The sequence below is a fragment of the Hyperolius riggenbachi genome, chromosome 11 (assembly GCF_040937935.1).
Source record: "Hyperolius riggenbachi isolate aHypRig1 chromosome 11, aHypRig1.pri, whole genome shotgun sequence".
NCBI lineage: Eukaryota > Metazoa > Chordata > Amphibia > Anura > Hyperoliidae > Hyperolius > Hyperolius riggenbachi.
In genome coordinates, this window is record NC_090656.1 from 100,758,240 (window position 1) to 100,777,178 (window position 18,939).

The window sequence follows — 18,939 nt, forward strand, 5'->3', positions numbered from 1 at the left end:
CTTGCAATTTGGGGATAGGGCTTTCTGGTGCTTAAGCAACCCTTCTAACAAGGATATGGAGGGGCCCTAAGCTACCGTTCAGGTGGCTCAGGACAAAGGCTGGCCAAGACTGCTGCAAATTAAATTGATGGCATGGGCTGTAAATATAATGTGGAACTGCATTACCTTCGGTATTTTCCCTTAATCCAGGGTCCCTTTGAGTACATAGGTTTAAATTAATGATTATTACAACCTTTGCCATCAAAAACTTTTATTAACACACAAAGAGGTGATGATCAGTGATGCATAACTTCTTAGCTCTGAGCCTCATGTATTTTGATCTGAAAAACAAGAGATAGAAAACAAAAATTACATTTTATGTAAACTATTTGCTTCCTTGTTTTCCTAACTACTTTCGAATGGCCGTATTTGAAATCTATGCCCAGTTTGTGTCCGCCTAAGCATGCCAGGGCGTAGATTTCAACTTTCACATTACGCATTGACTCGCCACTACCATTGCAACGCCGCTGCGGCTCACTCTCCCTGCTGTCGGTATGACAGCAAAGCTCAGTGAGACGGTCAGGAACCAATTTCCTTGGCTCACATTGATCACAGGGTCAGGAGCCAGTGAAATTGGTTCCTGACTGGTTCACAGAGCTCTGCTGTCATAGCGACAGAAGGACGAGTGAGCTTCCTCAAAGGGTGAGCGGCACAATCGGTGGTAGTGGCGTGTCGCCGGGAAGCTTGGTTTTTGTATCAGCGGTCTCTGGTCCTTTATATTTCCCCCCCAGAAATAATCTACACTAGTATGGTTTATGAGTCAAAAGAGTTGCTGAAGGTACCACAAGAGGAATATTTCTAGGCAAACATTTCTGTATATATGGGTGGGTACATTATAAGATGGAAAATGCAATCCCAAGTCCTAGGAGAAAAACCGGAACAGTTTCCCCATAAGGAGAATGTCACAAAAAAGGCGTATGTTTAGTTCATACACTAGTGAATTTGGTGCAAGCAGAAGTCAACACGTGACGTATTAATATTGGTAAATTTAGATTACCGATATTATGCCATTTCAAAAGTTATGCTTGCGTCAAACTCTTCCGCTTATCCCTCCTCTCACACTAACCCTATTACAGCTACACCCAACACTAGCCCTTCTACTACCACTACACCTTACACTAACCTTACTGCCACACCTAACACGAACCTCACTACCGCTCCATCTGCCACCACTGCGAAGCTCCAGTCAACATTTAAAAGAGAAACTCTAGCGACATAGCAGAATGTAGAGAATTATTCAGGATACCCACTAGTGTTGGGCGAACAGTGTTCGCCACTGTTCGGGTTCTGCAGAACATCACCCTGTTCGGGTGATGTTCGAGTTCGGCCGAACACCTGATGGTGCTCGGCCAAACCGTTCGGCCACATGGCCGAACTAAGAGCGCATGGCCGAACGTTCCCCGAACGTTCGGCTAGCGCTGTGATTGGCCGAACGGGTCACGTGGTTCGGACCCCGAACGCGCTCTGATTGGCCATACGGGTCACGTGGTTCGGCCCGAACGCGCTCTGATTGGCCGAACGGTCACGTGGTTCGGACCCCGAACGCGCTCTGATTGGCCATACGGGTCACGTGGTTCGGCCCGAACGCGCTCTGATTGGCCGAACGGTCACGTGGTTCGGGTAAATAAATACCCGAACCACGTCATATCTCCGCCATTTGTCTGTGGGTTTAGCTTTGGGTAGGCAGGCAGGGTAGTTCGCGCTCCAGCCACGCTAGCCAGGGTCCCCCCAGTCATTGTGTGTCGCTGCTGGGAACAGTAGTACACCGCTCGCTCAGCCACACTATATAGCATTGTGTGTACTGCCACTGTGTACCTCGCTCAGCCACGCTATATATAGCATTGTTTACTGCCACTCTGTATACACCGCTCAGCCAGACTATATAGCATTGTTTACTGCCACTGTGTACACCGCTCAGCCAGACTATATAGCATTGTGTGTACTGCCACTCTGTGTACACCGCTCAGCCAGACTATATAGCATTGTGTGTACTGCCACTGTGTGTACACCACTCAGCCAGACTATATAGCATTGTGTGTACTGCCACTCTGTGTACACCGCTCAGCCAGACTATATAGCATTGTGTGTACTGCCACTGTGTACACCGCTCAGCCAAACTATATAGCATTGTGTGTACTGCCACTCTGTGTACACCGCTCAGCCAGACTATATAGCATTGTTTACTGCCACTCTGTATACACCGCTCAGCCAGACTATATAGCATTGTTTACTGCCACTGTGTACACCCCTCAGCCAGACTATATAGCATTGTGTGTACTGCCACTGCGTGTACACCGCTCAGCCAGACTATATAGCATTGTTTACTGCCACTCTGAGTACACCGCTCAGCCAGACTATATAGTATTGTGTGTACTGCCACTCTGTGTACACCGCTCAGCCAGACTATATAGCATTGTGTGTACTGCCACTCTGTGTACACCGCTCAGCCAGACTATATAGCATTGTGTGTACTGCCACTGTGTGTACACCGCTCAGCCAGACTATATAGCATTGTGTGTACTGCCACTCTGTGTACATCGCTCAGCCAGACTATATAGCATTGTTTACTGCCACTCTGTGTACACCGCTCAGCCAGACTATATAGCATTGTGTGTACTGCCACTCTGTGTACACCGCTCAGCCAGACTATATAGCATTGTTTACTGCCACTCTGTGTACACCGCTCAGCCAGACTATATAGCATTGTGTCTACTGCCACTCTGTGTACACCGCTCAGCCAGACTATATAGCATTGTTTACTGCCACTCTGTGTACACCGCTCAGCCAGACTATATAGCATTGTTTACTGCCACTGTGTACACCCCTCAGCCAGACTATATAGCATTGTGTGTACTGCCACTGCGTGTACACCGCTCAGCCAGACTATATAGCATTGTTTACTGCCACTCTGTGTACACCGCTCAGCCAGACTATATAGTATTGTGTGTACTGCCACTCTGTGTACACCGCTCAGCCAGACTATATAGCATTGTGTGTACTGCCACTCTGTGTACACCGCTCAGCCAGACTATATAGCATTGTGTGTACTGCCACTGTGTGTACACCGCTCAGCCAGACTATATAGCATTGTGTGTACTGCCACTCTGTGTACATCGCTCAGCCAGACTATATAGCATTGTTTACTGCCACTCTGTGTACACCGCTCAGCCAGACTATATAGCATTGTGTGTACTGCCACTCTGTGTACACCGCTCAGCCAGACTATATAGCATTGTTTACTGCCACTCTGTGTACACCGCTCAGCCAGACTATATAGCATTGTGTGTACTGCCACTCTGTGTACACCGCTCAGCCAGACTATATAGCATTGTTTACTGCCACTCTGTGTACACCGCTCAGCCAGACTATATAGCATTGTGTGTACTGCCACTCTGTGTACACCGCTCAGCCAGACTATATAGCATTGTTTACTGCCACTCTGTGTACACCGCTCAGCCAGACTATATAGCATTGTGTGTACTGCCACTCTGTGTACACCGCTCAGCCAGACTATATAGCATTGTGTGTACTGCCACTCTGTGTACACCGCTCAGCCAGACTATATAGCATTGTGTGTACTGCCACTGTGTGTACACCGCTCAGCCAGACTATATAGCATTGTTTACTGCCACTGTGTACACCGCTCAGCCAGACTATATAGCATTGTGTGTACTGCCACTCTGTGTACACCGCTCAGCCAGACTATATAGCATTGTGTGTACTGCCACTCTGTGTACACCGCTCAGCCAGACTATATAGCATTGTATGTACTGCCACTCTGTGTACACCGCTCAGCCAGACTATATAGCATTGTGTGTACTGCCACTGTGTGTACACCGCTCAGCCAGACTATATAGCATTGTGTGTACTGCCACTCTGTGTACACCGCTCAGCCAGACTATATAGCATGGTTTACTGCCACTCTGTGTACACCGCTCAGTCAGACTATATAGCATTGTGTGTACTGCCACTCTGTGTACACCGCTCAGCCAGACTATATAGCATTGTTTACTGCCACTCTGTGTACACCGCTCAGCCAGACTATATAGCATTGTTTACTGCCACTCTGTGTACACCGCTCAGCCAGACTATATAGCATTGTGTGTACTGCCACTCTGTGTACACCGCTCAGCCAGACTATATAGCATTGTTTACTGCCACTCTGTGTACACCGCTCAGCCAGACTATATAGCATTGTGTGTACTGCCACTCTGTGTACACGGCTCAGCCACACTATATAGCATTGTGTTTACTGCCACTCTGTGTCTGCTGGGAACAGTAGTACACCGCTCACCCGCCACTGTATAGCATTGTGCTCTGTGTCGCTGCTGGCAATAGTGGTACACCGCTCACCCACCACTGTATAGCATTGCTGTACTGCCACTGTACTGCTGCCAGTCAGCGTGTACTTTAAGGATAAGTGAAATGAGGAAGAAATCCGGTGAAAGAGGGAGGGGCAAGGGAAGAGGCGTTTCCCCTGACGGTTCACGTACAGGCCACAGGGGAGCACCCAAGAAAACCCACTCAATACCGCCCATGTTGTCCAGTAGAGTTGGGCCGAACCTCCGATTTTAGGTTCGCGAACCTGGTTCGCGAACTTCCGCGGAAGGTTCGGTTCACGTTAAAGTTTGCGAACCGCAATAGACTTCAATGGGGATGCGAACTTTGAAAAAAAAAAATAATTATGCTGGCCACAAAAGTGATGGAAAAGATGTTTCAAGGGGTCTAACACCTGGAGGAGGGCATGGCGGAGTGGGATACACGCCAAAAGTCCCCGGGAAAAATCTGGATTTGACGCAAAGCAGCGTTTTAAGGGCAGAAATCACATTGAATGCTAAATGACAGGCCTAAAGTGCTTTCAAACATCTTGCATGTGTATACATCAATCAGGTAGTGTAATTAAGGTACTGCTTCACACTGACACACCAAACTCACCGTGTAACGCACCGCAAACAGCTGTTTGTGTAGTGACAACCGTGCTGGACTGGTGCGCACCATGGCGAGAGTGCAGGTTTTGGTGGCTTTACAGCCCATATGGTCGCCTGGCTGATGTAGCTGAATGACAGAACAGTGACTGTCCAGCTGATCAAATTTGGTCTGACCACAATGAGGCAACGACCTTATTATCGTGGGTGTGCCCCCCGAGACACTCATCTAGGCGCCGGTCATTGCTTCATTGTGATACGCAAGCCCCTTCACCACGGCAAGGTAATGATCACGAAGGGGAATGGGCGCATGTACATGCCTTTTCTTTTGTTGTTGCAGCTGCCCGCAGTGCAGCCAGAAAAATTAGGCAGTCATGTTCACGCACCAGAAAAATTATTACAGCGGCCGCTGCTAGCAGCGGCCTAAAAAATTCAGCAATTCGCCTGGAGTCCCGGACCCTGTTAGTGGTGGAGGAGAAGGTAGTCAAGCGGCCTGCAGGCAGACATGCTGTGTGGAGGGACTGGGAGCGACTTAGTCTTCTTGGGGCAGGCCAGGTAGCCAGTCACACGGCGTGCAGGCAGAGATGCTGTGAGTGCGGAGACTGACTTAGTCTTGGGGCGGGCAGCAGCCCTCCGGGATCCATGCCTCATTCATTTTGATAAAGGTGAGGTACTTAACACTTTTGTGACTTAGGCGACTTCTCTTCTCTGTGACAATGCCTCCAGCTGCGCTGAAGGTCCTTTCTGACAGGACGCTTGCGGCAGGGCAGGAGAGAAGTTGGATGGCAAATTGGGACAGCTCTGGCCACAGGTCAAGCCTGCGCACCCAGTAGTTCAAGGGTTCCTCATCGCTGTTCACAGCAGTGTCTACATCCACACTTAAGGCCAGGTAGTCGGCTACCTGCCGTTGCAGGCGTTGGTGGAGGGTGGATCCGGAAGGGCTACGGCGAGGCGTTGGACTAAAGAACGTCCGCATGTCCGACATCACCATGAGATCGCTGGAGCGTCCTGTCTTTGACTGCGTGGACACGGGAGGAGGATTAGTGGCAGTGGTACCTTGCTGGCGTTGTGCCGTCACATCACCCTTAAAGGCATTGTAAAGCATAGTTGACAGCTGGTTCTGCATGTGCTGCATCCTTTCCACCTTCCGGTGAGTTGGTAACAGGTCTGCCACTTTGTGCCTGTACCGAGGGTCTAGTAGTGTGGCCACCCAGTACAGCTCATTCCCCTTGAGGTTTTTTTATACGGGGGTCCCTCAACAGGCAGGACAGCATAAAAGACGACATCTGCACAAAGTCGGATCCAGTACCCTCCATCTCCTCTTGCTCTTCCTCAGTGACGTCAGGTAAGTCAACCTCCTCCCCCCAGCCGCGAACAATACCACGGGAAGGTTGAGCAGCACAAGCCCCTTGCGATGCCTGCTGAGGTTGTTCTCCTGCCGCTGTCCCCTCCTCCTCCTCCTCCTCCCCCAAAGAAACACCTTGCTCATCATCCTCTGAGTCTGACTCGTCTTCTGCACACGACTTCTCTTCTTCCTCCTCCTCCCCCCTCTGTGCTGCCGCAGGTGTTGAGGAAACAGCTGGGTCTGATGAAAATTGGTCCCATGCCTGTTCCTGCCGTAATGGTTCCTGGTCACGCTCATTCACAGCTTCATCCGCCACTCTACGCACAGCACGCTCCAAGAAGTAAGCGTAGGGAATTAAGTCGCTGATGGTGCCCTCACTGCGGCTCACCAGGTTGGTCACCTCCTCAAACGGCCGCATGAGCCTGCATGCATTTTCCATCAGTGTCCAGTTGTCGGGCCAGAACATCCCCATCTTCCCAGACTGTTTCATTCTACTGTAGTTGTAGAGGTAGTGGGTCACGGCTTTCTTCTGTTCTAGCAGGCGGGAGAACATGAGCAGGGTCGAGTTCCAGCGAGTGGGGCTATCGCAAATGAGGCGTCTCACCGGCATTTTTTGCGCTGAATTTCCGCAAAGCGTGCCATGGCTGTGTAAGACCGCCTCAAATGCCCACAGAACTTCCTGGCCTGCTTCAGGACATCCGCTAAGCCAGGGTACTTTGCCACAAATCTTTGAACCACTAGATTCATGACATGTGCCATGCAGGGTATGTGTGTCAGCTTCCCCATATGCAAAGCGGCAAGCAGATTACTGCCGTTGTCGCACACCACGTTGCCTATCTCCAGGTGGTGCGGGGTCAGCCACTCATCCACCTGTTTCTTAAGAGCAGCCAGGAGAGCTGCTCCAGTGTGACTCTCCGCTTTGAGACAAGACATGTCTAAGATGGCGTGACACCGTCTTACCTGGCATGCAGCATAGGCCCTGCGGAGCTGGGGCTGTGTAGCTGGAGAGGAGAACTGCCACTCAGCCAAGGAGGAGGAGGACAGCGAAGAGCATGTAGCAGGAGGAGAGGAGGTGGCAGGAGGCCTGCCTGCAAGCCGTGGAGGTGTCACAATTTGGTCCGCTGCGCCCTGCTTGCCATCGTTCACCACCAGGTTCACCCAATGGGCTGTGTAGGTAATGTAGCGGCCCTGCCCGTGCTTGGCAGACCAGGCATCCGTGGTCAGGTGTACCCTTGACCCAACGCTCTTCGCAAGAGATGACACCACTTGCCTCTCAACTTCATGGTGCAGTTGGGGTATGGCCTCTCTCGAAAAATAAGTGCGGCCTGGCATCTTCCACTGCGGTGTTCCGATGGCCACAAATTTACGGAAGGCCTCAGAGTCCACCAGCCGGTATGGTAACAGCTGCCGAGCTAACAGTTCCGCCACGCCAGCTGTCAGACGCCGGGCAAGGGGGTGACTGGCCGAAATTGGCTTCTTCCGCTCAAACATTTCCTTCACGGACACCTGACTGCTGCTGTGGGCAGAGGAGCAGGAACCGCTCAAGGGCAGAGGCGGAGTGGAGGAGGGTGCCTGTGAAGGTGGAAGGGAGAAAGCGGCAGAAGCAGATAATGCACCTGATGGAGGAGGAAGAGGAGAAGGAGGGTGGCTTTGCTTTTGTGTGCTGCTGCTGCTTTTGCTCAGGTGGCCATCCCATTGCTGTTTGTGCCTTTTCTCCAGGTGCCTTCGTAAGGCACTTGTCCCTACGTGAGTGTTGGCCTTTCCACGGCTCAATTTTTGTTGGCAGAGCGAACAGATGGCTTTGGTCCGATCTGAGGCACACACATTAAAAAATTTCCACACCGCTGAGCCACCCTGGGATGTGGGCACTATGGGGACCTCAGCAGCTGATGCTGAAGGGCAAGTTGGCTGGCTGTACATAGGTGGCGATACATGGTGCCGGACTCTGCCACCAGCTGTTTCTGACGAAGAGCTGCCCCAGCTTCTTTCAGCAACTTCTCTCCTCCTACTACTCTCTGACTCCCCCTCTGAACTGTCCCCCTCTTCATCTCCTCTATTGGGAACATACAGAGGATCCCTATTACCGTCATCATCGTAGTCATCCTGCCCAGCTTCGCTTGCCTCAGACAAATCCAAACTTGCACCATCAGTAGGTCCTTCATTCTCCTGACACGTTACATCCATAGTGTTGCCGCGTAACGCAGACATATGAGCTGGTGAAAATTCATCTGGCTGTAACAACAATGGCTGTGCATCAGTGATTTCACCACTAAATAATTCTTGCGAAGTGTCAAATGCAGCGGAAGTGGTGCTAGTAGTAGCGCTGGTGGCTGAGCAAGATGAGGTGTTCTGTGTCGCTAAATACTCAACCACGTCCTGACAATCTTGGGAGGTGATGGGACGTGCCTTCTTCCGAGCACTGTACTGTGGGCCAGGTCCACACGAAATTACATTTACACGACCTCGCGCAGACCTGCCGGGTGGCCTTCCTCTGGCTCTGGCACTACCTCTTCCTCTACCTGTTTTGTCCATATCGGGTATGCACGGAGTGGTATATCACACTGCGTGCACTCACGTAGGTAGGTGGGTTCACTTAACTGCACAGGTATGCGCACTGATGCGGTGGGTTCACTGAACAGAACAGGTATACAGTGGCGGGTTCACAGAACAGGTATGCAGTGGCAGGTTCACTGAACACAACAGGTATGCAGTGGCGGGTTCACTGAACAGGTATACAGTGGCGGGTCCACTGAACAGAACAGGTATGCAGTGGCGGGTTCACTGAACAGGTATACAGTGGCGGGTCCACTGAACAGAACAGGTATGCAGTGGCGGGTTCACTGAACAGGTATACAGTGGCGGGTCCACTGAACAGAACAGGTATGCAGTGGCGGGTTCACTGAACAGGTATACAGTGGCGGGTCCACTGAACAGAACAGGTATGCAGTGGCGGGTTCACTGAACAGGTATGCAGTGGTGGGTTCACAGAACAGGTATGCAGTGGTGGGTTCACAGCACAGGTATGCAGTGGTGGGTTCAATGAACAGGTATACAGTGGCGGGTCCACTGAACAGAACAGGTATGCAGTGGCAGGTTCACTGAACAGGTATGCAGTGGTGGGTTCACAGAACAGGTATGCAGTGGTGGGTTCACAGCACAGGTATGCATTGGTGGGTTCACAGCACAGGTATACAGTGGCGGGTCCACTGAACAGAACAGGTATGCAGTGGCAGGTTCACTGAACAGGTATGCAGTGGTGGGTTCACAGCACAGGTATGCAGTGGTGGGTTCACAGAACAGGTATGCAGTGGTGGGTTCACAGCACAGGTATGCAGTGGTGGGTTCAATGAACAGGTATACAGTGGCAGGTCCACTGAACAGAACAGGTATGCAGTGGCAGGTTCACTGAACAGGTATGCAGTGGTGGGTTCACAGAACAGGTATGCAGTGGTGGGTTCACAGCACAGGTATGCAGTGGTGGGTTCAATGAACAGGTATACAGTGGCGGGTCCACTGAACAGAACAGGTATGCAGTGGCAGGTTCACTGAACAGGTATGCAGTGGTGGGTTCACAGCACAGGTATGCAGTGGTGGGTTCACAGAACAGGTATGCAGTGGTGGGTTCACAGAACAGGTATGCAGTGGTGGGTTCACAGAACAGGTATGCAGTGGTGGGTTCACAGCACAGGTATACAGTGGCGGGTCCACTGAACAGAACAGGTATGCAGTGGCAGGTTCACTGAACAGGTATGCAGTGGTGGGTTCACAGCACAGGTATGCAGTGGTGGGTTCACTGAACAGGTATGCAGTGGTGGGTTCACTGAACAGGTATGCAGTGGTGGGTTCACAGCACAGGTATGCAGTGGTGGGTTCAATGAACAGGTATACAGTGGCGGGTCCACTGAACAGAACAGGTATGCAGTGGCAGGTTCACTGAACAGGTATGCAGTGGTGGGTTCACAGCACAGGTATGCAGTGGTGGGTTCACTGAACAGGTATGCAGTGGTGGGTTCACAGCACAGGTATGCAGTGGTGGGTTCACAGCACAGGTATGCAGTGGTGGGTTCACAGCACCGGTATGCAGTGGTGGGTTCACAGCACAGGTATGCAGTGGTGGGTTCACAGCACAGGTATGCAGTGGTGGGTTCACAGCACAGGTATGCAGTGGTGGGTTCACAGCACAGGTATGCAGTGGTGGGTTCACAGCACAGGTATGCAGTGGTGGGTTCACAGAACAGGTATGCAGCCAGACAGGAACAAGTTAAGCCTAACTAATCTTTCCCTGAGAGACAGTCTGCAGCAGCTCGCCCTACTCTCACTAACGCAGGCAGCACACGAGTGACCGTAATGGCCGCCGCTGCCTGCCTTATATAAGGGGGGGTGGGGCTCCAGGGGCTAGTGTAGCCTAATTGGCTACACTGGGCCTGCTGACTGTGATGTAGAGGGTCAAAGTTGACCCTCCATGTGCATTATGGGGCGAACCGAACTTCCGCAAAGGTTCGCCTGCGGGACGCGAACGCGAACCACCGAAGTTCGCGTGGAACCGTTCGCAGGCGAACCGTTCGGCCCAACTCTATTGTCCAGGACAACAACCCTCACAGATCCAAAAGAACAGGACCAGATAATTACTTGGATGACCTCTCAAGCGTCCAGCAGTGGGTTAAGCAGCACCAGCACATCACGCACGAGGTCCGAGTCCTCAGCCAGTTATAAGGAGCCAGTGGGCACAAAGCTGACACAACCGGCAGCGACACCACGCACACAACTGCCAGATAACCAGTCCGATGAATTACCTCAGGACACAATGGGGTATTCGCAGGAGCTATTCCCAGGCCAACAAACCTCCTCCTTTGAAAGGTCAATGGAGGAACAGCCAGAAATGTTGTGCCCGGATTCACAACCATTAACTGTGGGTAATGCACCGGGCACTGAAATACAACAAGGCGAGTCCGAGGACTTTGAAACCCAAATCCCAGAGCAAGTTGGGCAGGAGGGGTTGCAATTGCAGGAGGTCGGCCGAGAAGCTCTGGAAGACTACGTTGGAGTGAGCTGCACAGAGGTTGTTCTGGGGAGCTCTACTCCACGGCGGCGGCCCCCCACAATGACATATGACGAGTTTGAGGAGATGGAAGAGGAGGATATGGACAATGTGGACAGAGACCCAGATTTTGTTTGTGAACGAGAACATCGCCGTCGTAGCAGCAGCACAGATGAGTCTGTTGAAGAACCCATTGCTGCACGAGTTCGCCTTGTGCCACAAGGTAGGCGGCGCGAAATTTCAGGCACCACAAGCGTGGAAGTTCCTTTGAGAGGCAAAAGAGGCGCAAACAGAAATCGCCAGCAAGGCAGGTGCTCCAAAGTCTGGGCTTTCTTTGAAGACTGCACTGAGGATGTTACCATGGCGATTTGCAAGGTGTGCAAGACCCGCCTGAGCAGGGGGAAAAGTATTAACAACCTCTCCACCACCAGCATGAGCCGCCACATGCTATCCAAACATTCCACTCTGTGGGCAAACTCGACAGGACAGGGTACCAGCAACACTGCCTCCCTTGGGTTCACCAGACTCACCACCAGACCCGCCTCAGCAGCAGCAGTAGCCCAGCCATTGCGTGGTTCACAACATTCACAAACATCAGACGACGCTGACACTGTCACTTTCCGGACTAGTGCTCTTGAGGTCTCCCAGTCTTCATCAAACACAACAACCAACAGCCCTTCAGTGTGCAGCCCTACGGTTCAGTTGTCTGTCTCGGAGATGTTTGAGCGCAAGAGGAAATTGCCAGCAAATGACCCCCGGGCCGTGGCAGTAACAGCCAGCATAGCCAAGCTTCTGGCCTGCGAAATGCTGCCATATCGAGTGGTGGAGACAAACAGCTTCAAGTGCATGATGTCAGTGGCCATCCCACGTTACGTGGTTCCCAGCCGCTACCACTTTGCGCGCTCTGCAGTGCCTGAGTTGCATGAGCACGTGGTCAGCAAAATAACCCGAAGCTTGAAGAATGCCGTTGCCTGCAAGGTTAACCTCACCACTGACACCTGGACGAGTGCGTTCGGCCAGGGTCGATACATCTCCCTTACCGCGCACTGGGTGAACCTTGTGGAGCCTGGCAGCGATTCCTCACCTGCTACGGCGCGGGTGTTGCCCACGCCGCAAACAGCTGCACCGCCGTCCCTCCCACTGGATAACAACAGCAGCACCTACCTCTCTGACTCCTTCTCCTCCAACGCATCTCAAAGCTGTACCTCATCCGGAAACGCTAACCCAGCACTAGTGTTGGGCGAACAGTGTTCGCCACTGTTCGGGTTCTGCAGAACATCACCCTGTTCGGGTGATGTTCGAGTTCGGCCGAACACCTGACGGTGCTCGGCCAAACCATTCGGCCACATGGCCGAACTAAGAGCGCATGGCCGAACGTTCCCCGAACGTTCGGCTAGCGCTGTGATTGGCCGAACGGGTCACGTGGTTCGGGCCCGAACGCGCTCTGATTGGCCGAACGGTCACGTGGTTCGGGTAAATAAATACCCGAACCACGTCATATCTCCGCCATTTCTCTGTGGGTTTAGCTTTGGGTAGGCAGGCAGGGTAGTTCGCTCTCCAGCCACGCTAGCCAGGGTTCCCCCCAGTCATTGTGTGTCGCTGCTGGGAACAGTAGTACACCGCTCGCTCAGCCACACTATATATATAGCATTGTTTACTGCCACTGTGCACCTCGCTCAGCCACGCTATATATAGCATATTGTTTTCTGACACTCTGTGTACACGGCTTAGCCTGACTATATAGCATTGTGTGTACTGCCACTGTGCACCTCGCTCAGCCACGCTATATATAGCATTGTGTTTACTGCCACTCTGTGTACACCGCTCAGCCAGACTATATACCATTGTTTACTGACACTCTGCGTACACCGCTCAGCCAGACTATATACCATTGTTTACTGACACTCTGTGTACACGGCTCAGCCTGACTATATAGCATTGTGTGTACTGCCACTGTGCACCTCGCTCAGCAACGCTATATCTAGCATTGTGTTTTCTGACACTCTGTGTACACGGCTTAGCCTGACTATATAGCATTGTGTGTACTGCCACTGTGCACCTCGCTCAGCCACGCTATATATAGCATTGTGTTTACTGCCACTCTGTGTACACCGCTCAGCCAGACTATATACCATTGTTTACTGACACTCTGTGTACACGGCTCAGCCTGACTATATAGCATTGTGTGTACTGCCACTGTGCACCTCGCTCAGCCACGCTATATATAGCATTGTGTTTACTGCCACTCTGTGTACACCGCTCAGCCAGACTATATACCATTGTTTACTGACACTCTGTGTACACGGCTCAGCCTGACTATATAGCATTGTGTGTACTGCCACTGTGCACCTCGCTCAGCCACGCGGTGCACGTTGGACTTCCACAATTCAGCGCGAATGGTCAGCAGAAGCAGACCAGGAGGAAGGTGACGACTATGATGCATCACAACAACTATCACAACGCTCACAAGAGGATGATGAGGATTCTGGTAGGACTCTGGCACACATGGCTCAATTCATGCTAGACTGCATTGAACGCGACCCACGCATTGTGCGCATTCTGGACAACACCAATTACTGGGTTTATACCCTTCTGGATCCACGGTACAAACACAATGTTCCAAAACTGCTTGAAGAAAGAGTCAGACAGGTCAAAATGGAAGAATACCAGCAGGCCCTTGTGGAGACTTTAGAGAGGAGATTGACATCCTCCCCCTCCTCTAGCCAGTTGTACGCCGACAGACTGACTTCCGCAAACCCAGGACGACCAGGAGGGCAGCAAACAACGCAAGCCGCAGCTAGTGCCCAAAAGGGAATGGTATCGGCAGTGTCCTTGGAGTGGGAAAATTTTCTGACACCCATGCAGCAGCAGCCCACTGAACAGCAAGCGTGCAGATCCACCTCCAACACCGATCGCCTGGAGAAGATGGTCATGGACTACATGTCAGATGACGTAGCTGTGTCGAACAATCCATCTGCACCCTTCAACTATTGGGTATCGAAGCTAGACACCTGGCACGAACTGGCAATGTACGCAATAGAGGTGCTGGCTTGCCCGGCAGCCAGCGTTATGTCGGAACGCTGTTTCAGTGCTGCCGGAGGCATCGTCACAGATCGGCGTATCCGCCTCTCCACAGAAAATGCAGACCGTCTGACTCAAATTAAAATGAATCAATCCTGGATTGGAAATGACTACGCAACACTCCAGGACCCCAACCAAGTAACATGACCAATGAACATCTGGGATGGTGTAGCGTTTCCGGTCCCTGTTTATTGAACCTCTCATCTGTATTACATTTATGACTGCATGGCGGCAAAAAGCATTGCTGCTATATCCGCACGCTTTTTGTCCTCATGCAAGGCCTGGGTTGTTGTGTCTCAAAAAGCATGGCCTTCTCCTCCTGCGCCTGCTCCTGTTCCATCACGTGTGCTGCTGCTGCTGCTGGGTTAGCGTTGCCGGTCCCTGTTTATGGAACCTCTTATCTTTATTACATTTATAACTGCATGGCGGTACAAAGCATGCTATCCGCACGCTTCTTGTCCTCATGCAAGGCCTGGGTTGTTGTGTCTCACAAAGCGTGACCTTCTCCTCCTGCGCCTCCTCCTGTTCCATTACGTCTGCTGCTGCTGGGTTAGCGTTGCCGCGTGGTCCCTGTTTATTGAACCACTTATCTTTATTACATTTATGACTGCATGGTGGTACAAAGCATGCTATCCGCACGCTTCTTGTCCTCATGCAAGGCCTGGGTTGTTGTGTCTCACAAAGCGTGGCCTTCTCATCCTGCGCCTCCTCCTGTTCCATCACGTCTGCTGCTGCTGGGTTAGCGTTGCCGCGTGGTCCCTGTTTCTTGAACCACTTATCTTTATTACATTTATGCCTGCATGGCGGTACCTCATGCAAGGCCTGGGTTGTTGTGTCTCACAAAGCGTGGCCTTCTCCTCCTGCGCCTCCTCCTGTTTCATCACGTCTGCTGCTGCTGGGTTAGCGTTGCCGCGTGGTCCCTGTTTATTGAACCACTTATCTTTATTACATTTATGACTGCATGGCGGTACAAAGCATGCTATCCGCACGCTTCTTGTCCTCATGCAAGGCCTGGGTTGTTGTGTCTCACAAAGCGTGGCCTTCTCCTCCTGCGCCTCCTCCTGTTCCATCACGTCTGCTGCTGCTAGGTTAGCGTTGCCGCGTGGTCCCGGTTTATTGAACCACTTATCTTTATTACATTTATGCCTGCATGGCGGTACCTCATGCAAGGCCTGGGTTGTTGTGTCTCACAAAGCGTGGCCTTCTCCTCCTGCGCCTCCTCCTGTTCCATCACGTCTGCTGCTGCTGGGTTAGCGTTGCCGCGTGGTCCCTGTTTATTGAACCACTTATCTTTATTACATTTATGACTGCATGGCGGTACAAAGCATGCTATCCGCACGCTTCTTGTCCTCATGCAAGGCCTGGGTTGTTGTGTCTCACAAAGCGTGGCCTTCTCCTCCTGCGCCACCCTCCTCCTGTTCCATCACGTGTGCTGCTGCTGGGTTAGCGTTACCGGTCCCTTTTCCTGGAACCTCTTATATGTATTACATTTATGACTGCATGCCGACAAAAAGCATGTTACCTGTGCAAAGAAAACAGACATTTCCCGCATTTAAAAGACAGTTTTCCCTTTGAAATTTTAAAATCGATTTTCTCAAAAACTATAAGCTCTTTTTGCTAAAAAATTTTTTCCTCTTGTACCCACTCCCAAGGTGCACATACCCTGTAAATTTGGGGTATGTAGCATGTAAGGAGGCTTTACAAAGCACAAAAGTTCGGGTCCCCATTGACTTCCATTATGTTCGGAGTTCGGGTCGAACACCCGAACATCGCGGCCATGTTCGGCCTGTTCGGCCCGAACCCGAACATCTAGATGTTCGCCCAACACTACCCAGCACCAGCAGCAGTAGGATCGTGGAAGCAGTGCAGCACAGCTGTTGGCATGCGTCAGCAAGCGTTGCTGAAGCTGATCTGCCTTGGGGATAAGCAGCACACAGGGGAGGAAATTTGGAGGGGAATAAAGGAACAGACGGATTTGTGGCTGGCACCGCTGGACCTGAAACTGGGCATGGTTGTGTGTGATAATGGGAGTACTCTCATTCGCGCTTTAAGGTTGGCTAAGCTGACACACATCCCTTGCCTGGCGCACGTGATGAACCTAGTAGTTCAGCGGTTCCTGAAGACATACCCAGGCGTGGCCGATCTTCTGTTGAAGGTGCGACGAGTGGCCAAACATTGTAGAAATTCAAGTACTGCTTCGGGGGCACTTGCCAAGATGCAGGAGCGCTTCAATCTCCCCCACCATCGCTTGCTGTGTGATGTCCCTACGCGCTGGAATTCTACGATGCACATGCTAGCCCGCTTTTGCGAGCAGAAGAGTGCAGTGGTCCAGTACATGACGGCGCAGTACCGAGGCGCATCCGGCCAGCTGCCAAGCTTCTGTGGATCCGATTGGGCCAACATGTTGGACCTCTGCCAAGTCCTCCAAAATTTTGAGCAATCCACGTTGCTTGTGAGCAGTGACAACTCTTCAGTCAGCATTACCATACCACTGCTGTGTTTACTGAAGAGGTCAATGTTGAAAATCAAGGAAACAGCTGTCATGATGCAACTGGGGGAATCTGAAGGAGAAAACGATCAGCGTGATGGTACCAACATCAGGCCATCCGCCTCAGGAAACGCTGGCCCCAGCAGCTATGACCAAGAAGAGAAGGAGGAACAGCTGGAGTTGGAGCAGGAATTTCCTGCCCCCACTGACGAGGGCCAGAGCGGTGCACGTTGGACTTCCACAATTCAGCGCGAATGGTCAGCAGAAGCAGACCAGGAAGAAGGTGACGACAATGATGCATCACAACAACTATCACAACGCTCACAAGAGGATGAGGAGGATTCTGGTAGGACTCTGGCACACATGGCTCAATTCATGCTAGACTGCATTGAACGCGACCCACGCATTGTGCGCATTCTGGACAACACCAATTACTGGGTTTATACCCTTCTGGATCCACGGTACAAACACAATGTTCCAAAACTGCTTGAAGAAAGAGTCAGACAGGTCAAAATGGAAGAATTCCAGCAGGCCCTTGTGGAGACTTTAGAGAGGAGATTGACATCCTCCCCCTCCTCTAGCCAGTTGTACGCCGACAGACTGACTTCCGCAAACCCAGGACGACCAGGAGGGCAGCAAACAACACAAGCCGCAGCTAGTGCCCAAAAGGGAATGGTATCGGCAGTGTCCTTGGAGTGGGAAAATTTTCTGACACCCATGCAGCAGCAGCCCACTGAACAGCAAGCGTGCAGATCCACCTCCAACACCGATCGCCTGGAGAAGATGGTCAAGGACTACATGTCAGATGGCGTAGCTGTGTTGAACAATCCATCTGCACCCTTCAACTATTGGGTATCGAAGCTAGACACCTGGCACGAACTGGCAATGTACGCAAAAGAGGTGCTGGCTTGCCTGGCAGCCAGCGTTATGTCGGAACGCTGTTTCAGTGCTGCCGGAGGCATCGTCACAGATCGGCGTATCCGCCTCTCCACAGAAAATGCAGACCGTCTGACTCAAATTAAAATGAATCAATCCTGGATTGGAAACTACTACGCAACACTCCAGGACCCCAACCAAGTAACATGACCAATGAACATCTGGGATGGTTTAGCGTTTCCGGTCCCTGTTTATTGAACCTCTCATCTGTATTACATTTATGACTGCATGGCGGCAAAAAGCATTGCTGCTATATCCGCACGCTTTTTGTCCTCATGCAAGGCCTGGGTTGTTGTGTCTCAAAAAGCATGGCCTTCTCCTCCTGCGCCTGCTCCTGTTTCATCACGTGTGCTGCTGCTGCTGGGTTAGCGTTGCCGGTCCCTGTTTATGGAACCTCTCATCTGTATTACACTTATGACTGCATGGCGGCAAAAAGCATTGCTATATCCGCACGCTTTTTTGTCCTCATGCAAGGCCTGGGTTGTTGTGTCTCAAAAAGCATGGCCTTCTCTTCCTGCGCCTCCTCCTGTTCCATCACGTCTGCTGCTGCTGGGTTAGCGTTGCCGCGTGGTCCCTGTTTATTGAACATCTTATCTTTATTACATTTATGACTGCTTGGCGGTACAAAGCATGCTATCCGCACGCTTCTTGTCCTCATGCAAGGCCTGGGTTGTTGTGTCTCAAAAAGCGTGGCCTTCTCCTGCGCCTCCGCCTGTTCCATCACGTGTGCTGCTGCTGCTGTTGGGTTAGCGTTACCGGTCCCTGTTTATGGAACCTCTTCTCTTTATTACATTTATGACTGCATGGTGGTAAAAAGCATGCTATCCGCACGCTTCTTGTCCTCATGCAAGGCCTGGGTTGTTGTGTCTCAAAAAGCGTGGCCTTCTCCTCCTGCGCCGCCTCCTGTTCCATCACGTGTGCTGCTGCTGCTGCTGGGTTAGCGTTACTGGTCCCTGTTTATGGAACCTCTTCTCTTTATTACATTTATGACTGCATGGCGGTACAAAGCATGCTATCCGCACGCTTCTTGTCCTCATGCAAGGCCTGGGTTGTTGTGTCTCAAAAAGCGTGGCCTTCTCCTCCTGCG

At 51.7% G+C, this 18,939-nt stretch overlaps 1 protein-coding gene across 2 annotated transcripts in view; it reads right to left on the minus strand.

The window, feature by feature from the left end:
• Positions 1-234: 234 nt before the first annotated feature.
• The window catches only part of LOC137537607 (embryonic protein UVS.2-like), a 242,693-nt gene continuing 223,988 nt past the window's right edge, over positions 235-18,939 (minus strand). For both annotated transcript variants that reach the window (XM_068259491.1, XM_068259490.1), the window contains exon 10: positions 235-320. In XM_068259491.1, coding sequence (XP_068115592.1) covers positions 307-320 — 14 coding nt within the window. In that variant the 3' untranslated portion in view covers positions 235-306. The remainder of the gene's footprint in view (positions 321-18,939) is intronic.